General features: G+C 35.8%; 1 protein-coding gene across 1 annotated transcript in view; it reads left to right on the top strand.

Annotated features, from left to right (window-relative positions):
* The window catches only part of KCNT2 (potassium sodium-activated channel subfamily T member 2), a 486,995-nt gene that overhangs the window by 185,855 nt on the left and 283,702 nt on the right, over positions 1-17,438 (top strand). Inside the window, exons 6-8 of the mRNA XM_075540516.1 lie at positions 1,038-1,112; positions 2,109-2,192; positions 5,440-5,534. Of these exons, the coding sequence (XP_075396631.1) occupies positions 1,038-1,112; positions 2,109-2,192; positions 5,440-5,534 (254 nt within the window). The remainder of the gene's footprint in view (positions 1-1,037; positions 1,113-2,108; positions 2,193-5,439; positions 5,535-17,438) is intronic.

The following is a 17,438-nucleotide window of genomic DNA, read 5'->3' as shown; positions in this document are numbered from 1 at the left end:
AGGTGGACAATGAACTGAAGCTAACATCATCATGAGCACCTTTAGTGTGGCAGACTTTCGTGCCATTGTAGTTTTAAGATTGGGGGCCTCAAGCAAAACTGAGACATGCACCCAATACACCCATCATGATAACATAATTGGGAAATAACAGGACCACCAATTTCAATTCAACATGCTGGTATGTAGATTTCTTCATAGAAGAATAGGCTGCTTTAATGAGTTTTATATTATTGAAGACCATTGAAGAAAACTTTAATCAGGGCCAGGATAAGAACATGTGATTTGCGTAGTTCCATAAGACTTTACAGCGACAAAGGCAACCATTTGTTTGTTTCTTTAGTCATTTTATTGGGGCTCATACAATTCCTATCAGAATCCATACATGTACCCATTGTGTCAAGAACATATGTACATTGTGCCATCATGATTCTCAAAACATTTGGCTTCTACTTGAGCCCTTAACAACTTGTTTTTATGTCTAATGACATCTTCTTGAAATTGCTAGTGATTTTTAAATAAGAGGAGCAGAATTTTGTTTTGCCTTGGCCCCACAGATCATGTTCTGATCCTGTTGTCCTGAGGATCAGGCAGCTAGGCTCATGGTGGCTTAAAGAACCTTTTTTTTTTTTATGCTTATGGTCTGTTGAATAATACAGTTTGTTTGTTTCACAAACTACTTAGTGTGTTTTACAGGTAGATGAATTTTATTATTTTAATAAAGTATCGAATCACTTTTCAATTTATCTCATGGATTTTATTATTTTTTTGCTTTACTAGTGATCTTTCCCATGGGCTATTAAGTAATCAAAATATGTATGTTTAATATGTTTGCGGTGACAGGATTATTTAGTTTACTTAAATGCACCACGCAATTGTGAAGGCATGGTTACATTCCAAAAGCTAACCTTTCTAAGCTGTTCCGTGTTCTGTTAATGCAATCAACCTTGTTGCTACAGAAATTCTACGCGATGTCTTTCTTTTCCCTTTAATGGAATTCAGTAAATTGACTTTCACTTTTATTCATTCTTTCTTGGAAGGGAAACATCTGGGAACAGATTTTACGGATACCCTTCATCTTGGAAATAATTAATGCGGTTCCATTCATTATCTCAGTAAGTCCTGAAAGAGTCTTACAATGAAATAATGTTGCCATCATATCTAAGAGTATACATCACATATAACTACCATCATATAATGTAGTCCATGTAAATGATCTTCAAATATGGTTAGTGTCATGATATCAATACATAGATAGGAAAATAGTTTTGATACGGATCTACATACTTCTTTAAAAAATGGGAAACTGTAGAATCAATTACATATCCATGAAACTTTTCTTCTACCGATAATGTATTTATATCTAGTTCAATCAGAATTTATGAAAGTCAACTTTCTTTTCAAAAGAAGGTTGCCAACAGGCAAACAGCAGTGCTTTCGTTGTCAGAGCTCTGTGGTACCCATGCCATCAGGGTCTCGTTTACCTTGGCTCCATGAGTTGATAGCCAACACTCTTTCTGCTTGTAAATGACATTTCAATCTTCATGCCATAGGGTTCTAGTAATGTCTGGCTTTCAGATATAAATTTATTCTAGTGTTTATAGGATTGTGAAAAACAGGTGATTTCTGAACTTGTTTCTGTCTTCTGAAATTGTTTTAATTTGAGTAATTTACTTAGAGGAACACCTGGAAATTTATTCAAGATGAAATAAATAAATATTATTCTATTTTGATCTGACTCTTCAATGTGACTTAAAATGGTTGAATTCAACAATAGTAATAAGTGATCAAAATAAAAGGGGAGAATCTTCTCTCTTTGTACCTACTTTTCATCTCTATTTCCAGGAAAAAGAAGAACCCATGTCTATGATATGTAATCGTACAAAAAGCTTTCTGATAGAACTAACATAATTAGATACAGCTGACACACCTAGCGAGAACTTATTTTCTAGAAACCATTACAGTGCTTTCCTCTAAAAAATTTTCATAACAAAACATTAGAAAATGAAAGACAGGACCTGTGACCATGTTTTATTTAACCTTTCTTTTTAATCGACTGCCTATCAATTCTTGCTTGGAGAGCAAAGCTTCAGGTTTCTTTTGCTTTTCAGATCTTCTGGCCATCTTTACGGAATCTCTTTGTGCCCGTCTTTCTGAATTGTTGGCTGGCGAAACATGCCTTGGAAAATATGATCGTAAGTATTACAGTGAAATGCTAGCACAGTAATCGTTTTAAACCCCATTGTTTTCTTTTTACTCTTAGTGCTCATGTCCAGCAAAGAGAGAAGGTGATTTGGAATCGCAATAGTTTGCGTTCACATTCTGCTTTCTCCCATAGAATGTAAACTTACACGACTGGACATTGTTGAGTTACAACCAAATTTTCAAATGTTTATTTAAAAATATATTTTTAAGTTCATTTAGTGTCTTAGTAGGTAATTTGACTGATTAAATGTTCATCTAATATGTTGGGGTGAAATACTATAAGTCATATGCAATATGAATGTCTATACATGCTGTCACTCCACATCCCACTGAGCATGCACGCTTAGAAATGCCCATGTTGCCCACCGAAACTTTGTGAGGTTTGATATCCTGTTGAAACACTATGATGCAGATATTCTAAATATCAGAACACCAAATCCTAGCTGCTTGTTTCGATGAGTTCAACTAGGTTACTGGCCTTTTGATCACAAGTAAACTTAATTTCTAATGCCATCTGTTGATTATAATGGGATCTGGGAGGAGATGTTTCCAAACAGCCCTTAACTGTGTATCCCACGTGAATTCTAATGTTTCCTGTAGCAGACCATTTGTTGGAGTGGAGGGTCTCTTTCAAAGATGTCTCTTTCGATTTGGTCAGAGTGAGAGCAAGTAGAAAAGGAGGGAGCAAGGACAAAGAATGTCAGGGACTCACTGCTGTTCAATTGATTCAGACTCTAAGAGACTCTGTCCAGCAGACTTTGAAGTTTTACAGGCATAGACACACTCATTTACACCGCCCCCCCCCCGCCTCCAACCAGGGAGTGAATGGGGGCTTTGAACCACTGACATATGGTAGCAGCTCAAGAACTGAGAATGATTCCAGCATTGCGTTTTGCCCAAGGTTGTCCCTGTTTGGAAAGACTGATTTAATTCTATGTTCAAAGTCTATTCGTACCATAGGGTTTGGCACCTATAATCTGTCTGAAGACCATTTGCTATACATTAATTCAGTTCACACATATTGGTAAGACTCTATTGCCTGTCAAGCATTCTAATAAGCAATGTAACATCTCTGCACGTTTCTCCATCTGTAAAAAGTAAATAAGTAAAAGTGCCTACACTGTAGCTTTGTTGCTCTGAGATTTACTTTTACATACTTATGCACACAGACTGGTTATATATACACACACAAACAGACATAATATTACATTTGGTATAAAGATAGAAATATATTAAGGACTCAGAATTATTAAATGCATTTTATTTTAATTTTATAGTATGCTTATTTTAAACAGACATAGTGATTCATGTTTGGGCCAAAAGGAATATTTGGAAAATATTCATAAAAGTGAATAGTTCAAAAGATACTCATTTTTTTTTTAAAGAGGAATTTATTCAAGTAGTCTCTGTGGTCTCCGGGAAGGTTATGGATGGCGGATGGGTGGAAGTATTTGTCCATGGGATGTTTTGCAAAAACACTAGACTGTGGATTGCCCAAAATAAACCCTGGTCACCATAATTGCTAATGAAAAAAAGACTAGGGATGGGGAAGAATTCTTTGTTTATTTTTATACTATTCATTTTGGGAGAAAATACTATGAGAATCAGAATAAAGGCAACGCTTTGCAATACTGATTTAGGATTCATTTTCTATTTGATTTCTTGCTAGATTGTATCTCTTTCTGCTCCCTCACAATTCTGCGAGAACAAGTAGGCGACAGAGGGTATTTGCTTTCATAATACTGACTTCACTGCCATTGCGTCCATTCTGACTCTTCATGACCCTCTCAGGAGAATGCAGAACTGCTCCTGTGCTTTGCCAACATTGTAGCTTTCTATGGGAGTAGAAGGCCTCATCTTTGTCCTGCTGTTTTCTTAATTGTTCTATTGCAATACCAGGTGGAGGAAGATAAAGCCATGGCTTATTGAGAATTTCTACTGGTGAAGTTATTTTATTGCTTTCTACACCTGACTGCCATCGAGCCTAGTTTATCACTTAGTGACCTTACATAGGGTTACCCAGGCCGTTGATCCTCATGGGAGTAGATAGTCGGACCTTTTTCCAATGGAGTAGCTTGTGGGTTTGAACTGCAACCTTGTGTTTAATAGTCCAACTCTTACCTTACACCACCACCAGAGCTACTTATGAAACAGCATTTTAAAACCTGTAAATGCTTATTATATTCATTAGTAAGCCAAAGAAATGAAACAATTTTATATTTCCAATTTTTTGTATACATAAATATACACACATTTCCAACATATCCTGGTTTGTTCAGACATATAAATGGAATTTTTTGTATATTGGTATCCACTGTACAGATCTGTATCAAATTTTCTTGAGATTATTATTAATGAATTAATCTACAGTTTTTGTATTCATAATGTACAATTTATTTAACCTATTTTATTTCTGCATTTTGTATGGTAATGAACATTCATCATTTCATATGTGAAGAATTATCATTTTGTATGAAAGATTAACATACATAGATGTTTGTGCTGATCTGATTATTTTTATGTGGTTCATTTTTTTATTGTAATTTGCCAATACTATTCTTGAATGAATGAATGAAGAAAATTAAAATAACATATATCTATACTACCTAAATGCCTTCCCCAAATGCATAACAAATTATATGAGCAGTATTGTAGGTTAGTGTTCGTTACTTGCAATCAAAACTCCATCGTATTATTTATTTACTTTTTGTTTGGTCAGTTGTGCAAAGCTTATTTTGAATTCACATTTATTTGAATAAGTGATGAAATAAAAATTTTATACCTTTTCTTCTTTGATTATTAAGATTGTAAATTGATTGAAATTTCTTGTCATAATTTACATTATTTTTATGAGTCAGAGAAAGGAACATGATATTAATTTCATCCAGTTGTTACCTAAATATATGCATTTTTTCCAATTTTTTGAAATGAGAATTTTCCATAAGAGGTTAAATGAACCATGGATAATGTGGGGGGAGTTTAGTGTCACATCTTTTCAAAAATTTAGGGCAAGTATGCTGGAACCAGTGTTTCTGTGATTTTCCTTGTAGTGTCTTTGGAATATGAATACTACATGGTCATTTGTGTATCTAAACCAGGATATGAATGTATTAATTTATTAGTTGACAATATTTCTATTGATTAAGAATAGGATAGTTAAAATACCATGTATTTAATCTCATGAATATTTTGTATTTATCAAAATTTATAGTGTGCTTTTTTTCTGAATTATTTCAGAATGATCTACACCGAGCCATTCAGCGTACACAGTCAGCCATGTTTAATCAAGTGCTGATTCTAATATCTACATTACTGTGTCTTATCTTCACCTGGTAAGATTGTATATAGTAGCCTTTTTCATTATGCTTTCTTTAATTATAGTTTGTACATAGAGTAATCTTAATTAATAGCTAAAATAAAGCAGAATGATCTTTACCTGAAAATGCAGCCAATAGCGCCCAGAAATATATGCAAAGCCCTTAGTTTGCCCTACAGATGAGAGAAAGAAGCACATGTATTGCCGGGTATGGATGTTTATTGTATCTCTGACATTTTCTCCAACTGCTGCAAACAGCAAGCATCTGTACTGCATGTCATACTTGTCAAAACAAGAATTTCGCTGTCTAACCACTGACATGGAGGTGCCCTGAAGCATCTACAACCTTCAAAGCTGAGACAACATTGAAAAGATTGTCATTTCCAGTCACTCTCTGTGCCTCTTTCTCATCTGTGTGATGCTCAGTGGGCAATCAGGCAGAAAGGAAGGGCTGATTGCCTGGCAGTGTGATCAGAGCTTGGAGCTTCACTTTATTCCAGAAACGGTTCTCCCCTCTTTCAGGAGGGCACACGTCGGCAAGTACAGGACATTTGCGTGTGCGACAGTGCGCTTCACAAAAGGTTCCTGGAGATGCTTAGCGAAACAAAAATGTGGGGAACATAAAGTGAGGCAGAATAACATATCTCTTTGCAGGCATCTTAGGTATTAGCATTTATTTGGGATCTTATGCTGCTTTAACCTTATTCAGAAAGACAAAAAGCTAATTAGCAAATACTAACTAAGAGCATGCACAGGTACACCTAGTACAGCAGAGTAAGACATAAACTGGAAATTCTAGATATATATGTAGTACAACTACTTTGCATGATGCCTTTACATATAAAATGCCCCTCAAAAATTGACACAATATCATAGTATATTTTAGCCTTAACTCTTCAGGAAATGTTTTTGTACTTTATCCAGTAAATATATGATAGCATAGCAGAGGACATCTCTCACTTTTGGTAAAATATCATCCATCAATTGATTAATTTAGGAGTATTCCATCTTACTCTAGGAAAAATACTTTAAAAATTATAATATATAAGCCAGAATTGACTCAATAGCACTGAGTTTTAATGCTAATGTTATTTTTTCAATGATTGAAAGGAAATAATAATAATAAAATTAATGACTCTTAAACATAATGTAGTATGCTGTTAAATTATATTTGGTAAAGTGGCAATTCAAATGTTGTTAGCAAAATAAGGACACTTTTTAAAAATAACACTTCAGTACTTTTAATCAGGAGTTATTCTCATTGCAATATAGATTTAGCTTCAGGGAGTGTTAGTTAGGTTTTTTGCACCAATTTGGCACCTGTAAAAAGATACAGGTGAAGTTTAGCATGTCAATCAGTTCCTTTGGACATATGTTTGCATGAGTTTGAATCCTACTCCTAGTACTATATGTGTTAGGTTGAGCTGACTAGAGAAACAAATCAGGTGACACCCTTATAATGTCTAAGAGGGAGCTTTAAATCAAGAAGTAATTATGTATGGAGAAAGCCTCTTAGATAATATTGAGACCAGCTCTTCCCTTACATTACTAACGGGTTCAATAGGGGGCATGATATGCAATGAGAAAACTTATATACAAAGGGATCGCCAAAAGTCAAAGAGCCCCTGCAGTATAGGCACTCCAGACCCCAGAGCTTTATTAGGGGCAGGCTTAAATATTTTCCCTGCATGCAGCCTGCAACTCATGACAGGATGACACAAAGGGAAGGGTTACAATTTGAAGATTTACAAAGAAGCATCAACACATCAGTCAAGTTATTCATAGACCGCAGGGGAGGATGAGGCTGGGAACATGAAATAACTGATAAGTTTGCAGACTGCTGCCGTGTGCAGCTCTTGTCAGGGAACAGGAGGCAAGTGTCTGTGAATCTCTGGCAGGGAGACAGGCCAGCCATTGTTCAGAAGCTCCCATGGCTTACATCAGAATTCTCCCACGGACCATGAAGCATGGAAAGGGGTGGTCCTGTCCCCTTTACCTAAAGGGTAAACAATTTTTCTCCTATACCAGCCCACTCTAACTCGAGGCCATAGTCAGCTACTAGTCCATAAGTCCCTGTACTAACTCATGCGACCATATTTAATGAGGCAGAATGCAGGCGTATCACAGGCCGGTGAGTACAAAGTCCTGTGGATCCAATGGCGGAGGATGTGTGGCAGCAATCAGAGTCAGCCAGCAGGAAGGTGAAGGCAGAGAGAGAGGAGGAGGTCTTATGAGAACACCAGGCCCACAAGGAGTCACCATCAGATGTGACCTGATTGACAGGCTACACTCCACTCCTATGCTTTTATATATCTTCAAGTTGACATGAATTTATGTGACTACCAACCACAGTGGATTTCTATTTACTCCTGTTTTTGCTTACTGTTAATTTTTGGGATAGTTTTAGTTTCAAAGGTAGCACCTCAGTAACTTTTGTAACTTTCTCTTAAACCAAGAGATGACACAGTGCTAGTCAATATTATTTTGTGTGTGATCTAAGTGAAAGTTTGATTACAGTATTTTCATCATTGAAATCATGGTTATTTCATAATATGTTTTATTTGCAGTTGTAACTTTGATTCTTTTTGGTGTGTGTTTACCAGTTTTAAAGGGTTGAACCATAGTTTTGACATATGTTACTAATGTCTTCCGCTGTGACAAATAGGTAGATGAGTCAGACTCAAAAATTATAGTCATTCTTAGCTAAAATATGTGCTGTCTTAATCACATATACATTAATGTGTTTACTTTGTTGTGTTTTAAAATTATAATGATCTCGAATGAACTTAATTAGGATTATTTTGTATAATTTTATCTATCATTACAAGCAGAATGGCTTCCTAAAATCTGATAATCACGATGCATTAGAATAAATCTTATTAGTAACAACCATAAAAATCGTAGTTAAAGGGCTACAACTACAAGTTGTTAAATAGTCTGTTAAGAACTGGTTTCTTATAATTTTTTTCTGCTACTTTCAAAATATAGTCCCATCTCATTTTTCAAGATGGCTCTGCTAGTTCTGCTAGTGCATCCGAATACGAGCTCGTGGAAGGGTTCTGAAATCCACAGGACACGGCTCTTCTTTTTAAGATCTATCTTGGAAGTTCAGTGTATATTTTAAACCCATCTCATCAACCAGAATGTTGTCATATGTTCACAAATAACTTCAATGGGTCTGAAATATGTCATCTAGTTGGGTAGCAAATACACTCGGTGGTATATTGTACTGTCATGTGCAAGAGAAAAACTAGATATGAAAAAAAATAAGTCTTAGACACTGATTAATTTCAAAAACCATCCTCACATCTGGCTGTTTTTTTTTTAAGTTCAGGAATTTACTTTCCTAGAGCACATGGTCAGCTTAATGTCCCTCAACTTATTTTCCACAATATTAAATTAGGATTACATTAAGTGTCTTTGTCTTAGGCTGGGTTAACTAGAGACAAATTCAGTGACACTCATATGTGTATAAGAAAGAACTTTATATCAAAAAGATTTTATATAAAGAAAACAGTCCAGTCCAACTCAAGTCCATAAATCAGATCATAGTCCCTAGGTCTCTTTTCAGAGTCACGTAGTCACATGCAATCATGCAGCATGGAGAAGTATCACAGCACAGGCCGGTAGGTGAAAAGTCGATGGATCCAGGTTCAGTGGAAATATGGCAGGTCTGGAGCATGGCAGCGCTCCGGCATCCCTCAGGGTCAGAAGCAAGCAGGTCCAAAGGCAGAGGGAGAGCGGGTTTCCCTGAGAGTCTCTCCCAATTCTTGTGTGGTCATATTTCCTGTTTTTTTCTACGAGTTTCTAATCTTTGTTTTTTTTGATCCTTAAGTTTTAAATGATGGTATTAGCCCTCTAGGTCCATTTTTGACAGTATACTTAATTTTATAAAGCAGTTTTAAGTTCACAGAAAAAAATACTCAGGGAGTGCAGAGACCTTTGATATACTTCTCCCCCTACTTTCCATACAACTTTTCTAGTTACTAATGTTTTGAAATACGAAGGTGCATTTGTTATAAATGACGAACTGATGCCGATTTATTTGAACTAACTAGAGTCTGTAGTTTATAGTAGGGTTCACTTTTGGTGCATAGTTTTATGAGGTTAAACCAATGCACAATATCCTGCATCTACCAGTACAGCGTCATGCTGATTCGTGTCACTTTCTTTAAACTATCCTGTGCTACACCTTTTTATGCCAACCCTGCCACTCTAAGACCTTGACAATCCCTGATTTTCTCATTTTCTGTCTAGTTTTGTTGTTTGCAGAAAGTCGTATAATTAGGAACATGCAGTGCTTTCTCAGACCAGCTTAGTAATATGCATTTAAAATTTCATTTTGTAGCTTCACTAAAAAAAAAAAGCAAACTAAAAAACACTGCTGTTGAGTCAATTCCAACTTATACCTACTCTAGAGAGTAACCCCCCACCCCTTCTGGATTTCTGAGGCAGTAAGTCTTTACGAGAGGGGGAATATTCATCTTTCTCTGGCAGTCTGTCTGGTGGTTTCTGCCTTGTCGTCAGTAGCCCATGCATTACCCATGACACCCCAGGTCTCAATTTGTAGTTTGATAGCTCTTAGTATGATATTATTTATTTTAATCACTTTGTAAGTATCTATACTATTGTTTTCCAAAGCAGCTGTAGCATCTTTCATTCTTGCCAGTAATAAATGAGAATCTGTTGCTCGGCATTCTTGTCAGCCTGCGGGTTATCAAAGTTTTATACTATAGCTGTTCTAATAGAACCCTACAGCCCTGGGCGTTAGCCCCTGGGCTGCTCACCTCAAGGTCCAGGGTTTGAGCATGGGGATGAGTGAGTGAGAGAAAGAGAATAGTATCTCTCGTCCTGAATATTGAACTCACAAGGTCACTATGAGTCAGAACTGACTTGATGGCAGTGGATTTAGATTTGGCTAGTAAGTTTACAAGTGGTATCTCATTGATATTTTAATTTACAAATCACGAATGATGTGTAATGTCAATCTTATTTTTATATGCCGATTTTCCATCTGTTTGGCTTCTTTGGGTAAATGGAGCTCAGATGATTTGTTCACTTTAAAGCGGGTTGTTTGTATTCTTTTTGTTGTGGTATAAGACTTCTTATGCATTGTGGATACAAGTTCTGTTTAAGACCAGGGTTTTTTACAAATAGCTTCACACGGTCTATGGCTTGCCTTTTGTTCTCTAAATGTCTGTATGTTTGGAGCTTTTGGTAAAGAGCAACAGCATGCATACCCATTTCTTCTGCTTCTTTCCACCTGGAAAAGTTTTTCTCATTTGATCTTAGAATAAGCTGATGAGTGGAAACCATGATGGAGAATGATTATAAACAGAGAGGTGGTTTTTTATATACACAGTAAAACTCTTAAGATACTTAGGAGTACTTTTATGGGAAAATATCCTATCATTTATGGCCCTACTCTCTGAATATTGACCCATAGATAATCATGAAAGTTAGCATTATTTTTCCTGCTTATAAAAAGGATATTTCTGATGCCCTTTAAACTTTGTGCCAATGTTAGTTATAGCTATTTGCCATTGCATTATGCCATCTATCAAGACTGTTGGTGTTTTTCTATGTCAGAGCTATAAATACATTTATTATAATTTAAGCCCCAAAGATGCAGGCACTGATGCTTGATGAACTGACTGTGTTGTTCACGAATCTCAGAAATTTATCAATTCCCCTTTTTAGAAGGCTGCTATATAGTTTTTAAATCTATCATTTACTCATCGTTATTAACATTACAAAGAAGTGTCATTAAGCATCTGTCTACAAGAGGAATTATGCTCAGTGCCAATATGAAATAAAAAGCTGTGGACCCAATTTCAGTAGGAAATGTGCTTAGAATTTTTTTTTCTGTCATTGTAATAGAATTGGGCGAATATGGCCACATGTTAGCTATACACTCCTCTTGATCAACAATGTGTTTTTCCAAGACAGCTGGGATTTGTGATTCAGTCCATGGCTCTGGAACAAAGCAAAGTAAGCTGGTAGATTCAGGAATTAAGAACATGACTTTAGTTTTTTTTAACAAATTATTCTAATAGGAAGTAGTGTAACTTATAATTCATTTGGTTTTAAAACTTTTTACACTGATGGATTAATTTTGTACCTATTTTTATTTAAAACATTTCTATTTAAATTAATATGCGCACACATAAATGTTCCTATCTTTCATAGTGCTATAACTAAAAAGCTATCTTATTTAATGGATATTGTTTTAGTCCAGTGTGAAAAATTCAATTCACTCAAACTTCTTTTAGAGGAAATTAAATCCATTTATTTATTGTTAAAATGTAATCACCTAAACATTAACATGCTTAATTTAAAAAAATTTGAAATTTTTATGGTTTTTTAAATTATTATTTCAAATCTAAATGCTGAAATCCTTCAATTCTAATTATCAATATAACTGTGAAGCCAAATGGCTACTTTAGAATGGACAGTGAACACATATGTACTATAGTTTGAAAGAAGTATTACAACATGGGATAATGGCTTTATATTAGCACTTGTGTGTTTATTTTGTCATATTTGTTTTTCTAATATTCTGATAAATGACAGCAAGTGAATTTTCTAAAGACCAAGCCAATCGCTAACAGGCTCCAAGTATGTTTTACTCTAGGTCAAATAGAAAACTTTTGGTATCTACTACATTTTGCATGAGTGGGCTGTCAAATTTTAGATAATTAACTAGATAGTTAAGGTGAATTCCCATTGGAGAAAAGGAAATTTTAATAGTTCACATACCAAAATAATAGTAATGTATTTTAAAATAATGTGTTCTAAGAAAAAATAATTCTACAATTCTGCCACAAAACAAACTTTTTTGAACACAAACATTTTACAGTTATTTTCAAATATACAGATATGTTATTACAGAAATCAGAGAACACTGAAAGATAGATTGGCCTGTGGACTGATTTTTTTATCCATCACCACAATTGTGAATGAATCAATAGTAGTAAACAATAAAAATAAAGGAAGTCAACATTTGATGACTCTTTTGGAAAAGTGTATCACTATTTTTTCAAGAAAAAATTCAAGTTGTAATGGAAGCAATATTAATAAAACAAAAAAAAAACAAAAGCTAAAACTGATAACTCAATAGTCTCTTTAAAATGTGGGGATCAGGATCCACAAGATTCATCCTGGGAAAGGTACTGAGGAGAGTCAATAGTGCAGAACGAATCATTGAGTATGAAGGCCCACAGGACAAAAGGCACTCTGAAGGTGAGAATTCAGGCTTGCCTGAATGTTGTTTGGAGTAGCCTCAGTGCCAGTTCACAGTGGAAAAGACTCTGAAGTTTTTTGTTTGTTTGTTGTTTTCTTAATCATTTTATTAGGGGCTCATACAACTCTTATCACAATCCATACTTACATCAATTGTGGAAAGCACATTTGTACCTTTATTGCCCTCATCATTATCCAAACATTTGCTCTACACCTAAGCTCCTGGCATCAGCTCCTCATTTTTTTCCCTTCCCTCCCTGCTCCCTCCTCCCTCATGAACCCATGATAATTTATAAATTATTAGTGTGTCATATCTTACACTGTCCAACATCTCCCTTCACCCACTTTTCTGTAGTCCGTCCCCCAGGGAGGATGTTATATGTGGATCCTTGTCATCGGTTCTTATAGAAAGGCTCTGTTGACTTACTCCATTCTAACTGCCATGCCAGTGTCAGGGAAATCACAGGGGATTCTCACAAATGAGCACACATACAGAGTGTGATGTAGATGAGGCTTCTTTGAAAAATGCTGTATTAAGGGGAAAAATAGGTTGAAGTAAGATATAAGTTTTATTGTATAAATAGACAGGAGCTCAGTTTAAAGAGAGCTCTGAGGTGTCATAACCATATGAATAATAGCTAATACATTTGTTTGTTTCAAAACCATTTTATTTGGAGCTAATCTAAACACCATACCATTTCATAGTTCAATCATATCAAGCAGTGTTGCATAATTGCTACCAAAATCAGTTTCATAAAAATTTCTTCCTTCTTGAAGTATTTGCTGTGAGTTTCCCCTGAACACCTAGCCTCGCCTCACCTGCTGTATCCCCCAGGGACCCTTATTCTAGTTGTCTACATGGACGAATCTATCCTGGGCATCTTATAATATAGGAAAACACATAATAGAAGGCAACCAACAATGACAAAAGACAACAGAGTGAAACCCCAATGCAGAAAGAAACAAAACAAAAAATATATTAATTTATAATATTTACTATTTACCAGATGGTTTCTATACATTCATGCAGAGTACATTGTTTAAATTTTCAGAAACCTTTTAAATATTATTACCCTCATTTCATAGACAGGAAACCGAGGCACACAACAGTTAAATGCTTTGTTTTAGGTTTACAATTTGTAAGAAAAAGAGCTAGGATTTGAACCTTGAAAAATCCATTCCAGTGTTTATTTACTTAGCCATTAAAATATCATTTATTTCTTGTCTTCCAAGTCATTATTTTAGGTATGTGAACATAATCAAAAGAAATCAACTAGAATTATAATATTTTCTCATCTTTGTTATTGTTCATGTTTAAATTACTCTTTGAAGAAGAATGATTGTGTAATGAAAGGCATTAAGATGTTAGTCTGAATTTGTAAACATTATAGTTTGATAAGTTCTAGAAGAGTTCTTTTATTATCACTTTTGTGAAAATAGTTATCTGCAATATAGCAAAATTTCATAGATTTATTTAAATTATAAGCCAATCGTACAAAAAATATCTTGCATTAAATTGTCATTTACAAATAATCTGAATTTTCATTTACCAGTGCATGCATCTCTTTATCGTTTAAAAGAGGGGGAAATCAAAAAGTGTTGCTAATAGTATTCATACTTACATGGGATTATTTCAAGTTTTAAACATATCTCTCTGATCAGTGGATGACTGCAGACAAACTTCCTCAGAAATACCCTTGCCTTAGTCTCGGTGGAGTATATTAAAAAATTAAGGGATATTTTGTTTCAAAGAAAAAATGTGAATTTTGAAGTGAGGATTAATATCAAATATGTATCAAAACTCAAGTGGACATCTTCTCAAATCATTAAAGCTTATGTGGGACTATTGCCTCACATGAGATAAGTTTTCAGGCGGGTCTAGTATTTTGAGGAAGAAAACATTGACCATCAAATCTCAGTGAATAAAAAACTGTGGTTTAATTCCAGAGATGGCAGACGAGCATAGAATTATTATGTATGTAATAACTACTAAAGTAGGAATCTCCTACTGTTTGGTATTTTCAATTTTAAGCAATCATCTTTCCTCAAGTCTTCATCTCGATGGAGGTCATGAAAACTGTGCAGCCCAGCCAGCTGAATTAGCAGGTCTCGCCACTGATTTCGGTATGCAGTATGAAGGACAGAGAAGAAGCTTTTATGGAACAAGTCATATTCGAAGAGGAGTCTTGGGTTTAACAGTAGGATTCAAAGAACAAGGGCCAATCTCTAAAGAGGTGGCTCTGGAAGTGATAGGTTGGACCCATTAAAGTCAAGAAGTAGAAGTCCATTGAACAGGTTATGGTGCCTGTGTTTTGAGATTCAGTCCCAAAGCATAATCTTGAAGATTTTTGGAAGGACACAGGATGATCCTGGAAATTTATAAGGAAGACTCACCAACCTTTTGTTGTTGCTGCAAATATTTTATTTTTTTATTTGCCCAATATTTTATTTTATTTGTCTAAGAGAGTGAGGAGCACTACAAAAATGAAAAATCTCAATAAAATATATAAAATTTCAATAAATCAAATTATTTTAAGCTTTACATGGCATATTAGCTATGATGATTGTATAAATTATGGAAGTGATTATTTGAAACCATTTAAATGGTATTAATCAGAGTCCATGTTCTGGGCTGCTTTGAATGTTAATATCTGAAGCACAGGCATGAAATCAAAGTGCTAGATGTTTCCAGCATAGAATGCCATTGCTAATTAAATTTATCCAGTAACTGTGTGCAGAAATGGGGATCATAGAGAGTACAATATTTAAGGGTATTTATTTCTGCATGTGAACCTTTTCCTCTGAAAATATTAAGTTGTACAAATTGACATTTACCAGGGAGTAAAAACATGTTTAGTCTCAATATTTTTCTTTCATTTAGATGAAAGTTATCCTTATAAGCTTTCCAGATTCTGGCATGCTTGCATCCTAAAATATAGTTAACATTAAAAGAAACATCGAGAAAACAAAGTGATTAATAATTAGTGCACTTTTGTTATACATATAGAGACTATGTAAACAAACAATTAAATTAAAACTATTCAGACTTTTTTGCAAGGCAAATTGCCGTTTCTATTTTAAATCTCAATTAAATACTGTTCAGATATGACTGAAATGAATGTGTATGAATATATGAAGATATTACTGAGAAATGTTTTTTTTTAAATGAAGCAAAGCTCCTTGGATTCCAACTTGTATCCAACATTCTTTTTTTAAAAAAAATCATTTTATTGGGGCTGATACAACTCTTATCACAATCCATACAAACATCTATTGTGTAAAGCACACTTACACATTCATTGCCCTCATCATTCTCAAAATTCAGCTTCCACTTGGGTTCCTGGAATCAGCTCATTTTCCTCTTTTTCCTCCCCCTACCTCCCCGCTCCCCCATCCCTCATGAACCCTTGATAATTTATAAATTGTTATTTTACCTTACACTGCCTGGCATCTCCCTTCACCCTCTTTCCTGTTGCCCATTCCCCAGAGAGGGGGTTATATGTAGATCTCCAAGATCAGTTCCCCCTTTCTAACCCTCTTTCCATCCCGGTATCGCCACTCTCACCGTTGGCCCTGAGGTGTTCATCTGTCCTAGATTCCCTGTGTTTCCAGACCCCAACTGTACTGCTGTGCGTCCTCTGGTCTAACCAGGTTTGCAAGGAAGAATTGGGATCATGATAGTTGGTGGGGAAGAAGTGTTTAAGAACTAGAGGAAGGTTGTGAGTTTCACTATTGCTACACTGAACCCTGAGTGACTAATCTCCTCCCCACTACTCCTCTGCAAGGGATGTCCAGTTGTCTACAGATGGGCATTGGGTCCCATCATGCACTCCCCTCATTCACGATATGATTCCTCGCCCCCTCCCGCCTTTGTTGCTTGAAACCTGTGTGCTGCTTCCATGTGGGCGTTATTGCTTCTGGGCCAAATGGCCGCTTGTTTACTTTCAAACCTTTTAAGTCCCCAGATGCTATATCTCTCGATAGCCAGGCACCATCAGCCTTCTTCACCACACTTACTTATGCACACATTTGTCTTCAGCGTTTATGTGGGGAAGGTGATCACACAATGATGGTTTTTCTTCTTTGGTGTCTGCTACCTGATCCCTTCAACAACTCATGATCACATAGGCTTATGTGCTTCTTCTCTGTGGGCTTTGTTGCTTCTGAACTAGATGGCCACTTGTTTGTCTTCAAGCCTTTAAGACCCCAGATGCTATATCTTTTGATAGCCGGGCACCATCAGCTTTCTTCACCTTTGCTTATGCACACATCTGTCTTCAGCGATCATGTCGGGTATCATGAAATGACTTTTTAGCTGAGCAAGGTACTCTGGTATTGAGGGAATGTGCGCAAGGAGGCCCAATGTCCACCTGCTACCCTTCTATTAAACCTATAAACATATGCACATGGGTCTATCTCCTCCATAATCATAAATATATTTACATATGTACATGTCTGTACCTAGGCTTCTCTGTATTCCCTTTGCCTCCTACTCCTTTCCTCTATTTCCTTACGCTTTCCTCCTGTCCCACTAACTGTGCAGCCTTCATTCAGGTTTCAGTAATTCTTCTGTTACCTTGCCCTTGGTCCTCCCATCCCCTCCCTGCCACTGGTTTTGAACCACTCATTGTTCCCTTGTCCCTGGGTTAGCCAACACCTCCTCCCTTTGCCTACCTCC

Source organism: Tenrec ecaudatus, chromosome 1 (assembly GCF_050624435.1).
Source record: "Tenrec ecaudatus isolate mTenEca1 chromosome 1, mTenEca1.hap1, whole genome shotgun sequence".
Lineage (NCBI taxonomy): Eukaryota > Metazoa > Chordata > Mammalia > Afrosoricida > Tenrecidae > Tenrec > Tenrec ecaudatus.
The sequence above is the reverse complement of the archived record's forward strand: the minus strand, read 5'-3'. Positions and strand labels throughout refer to the sequence as shown.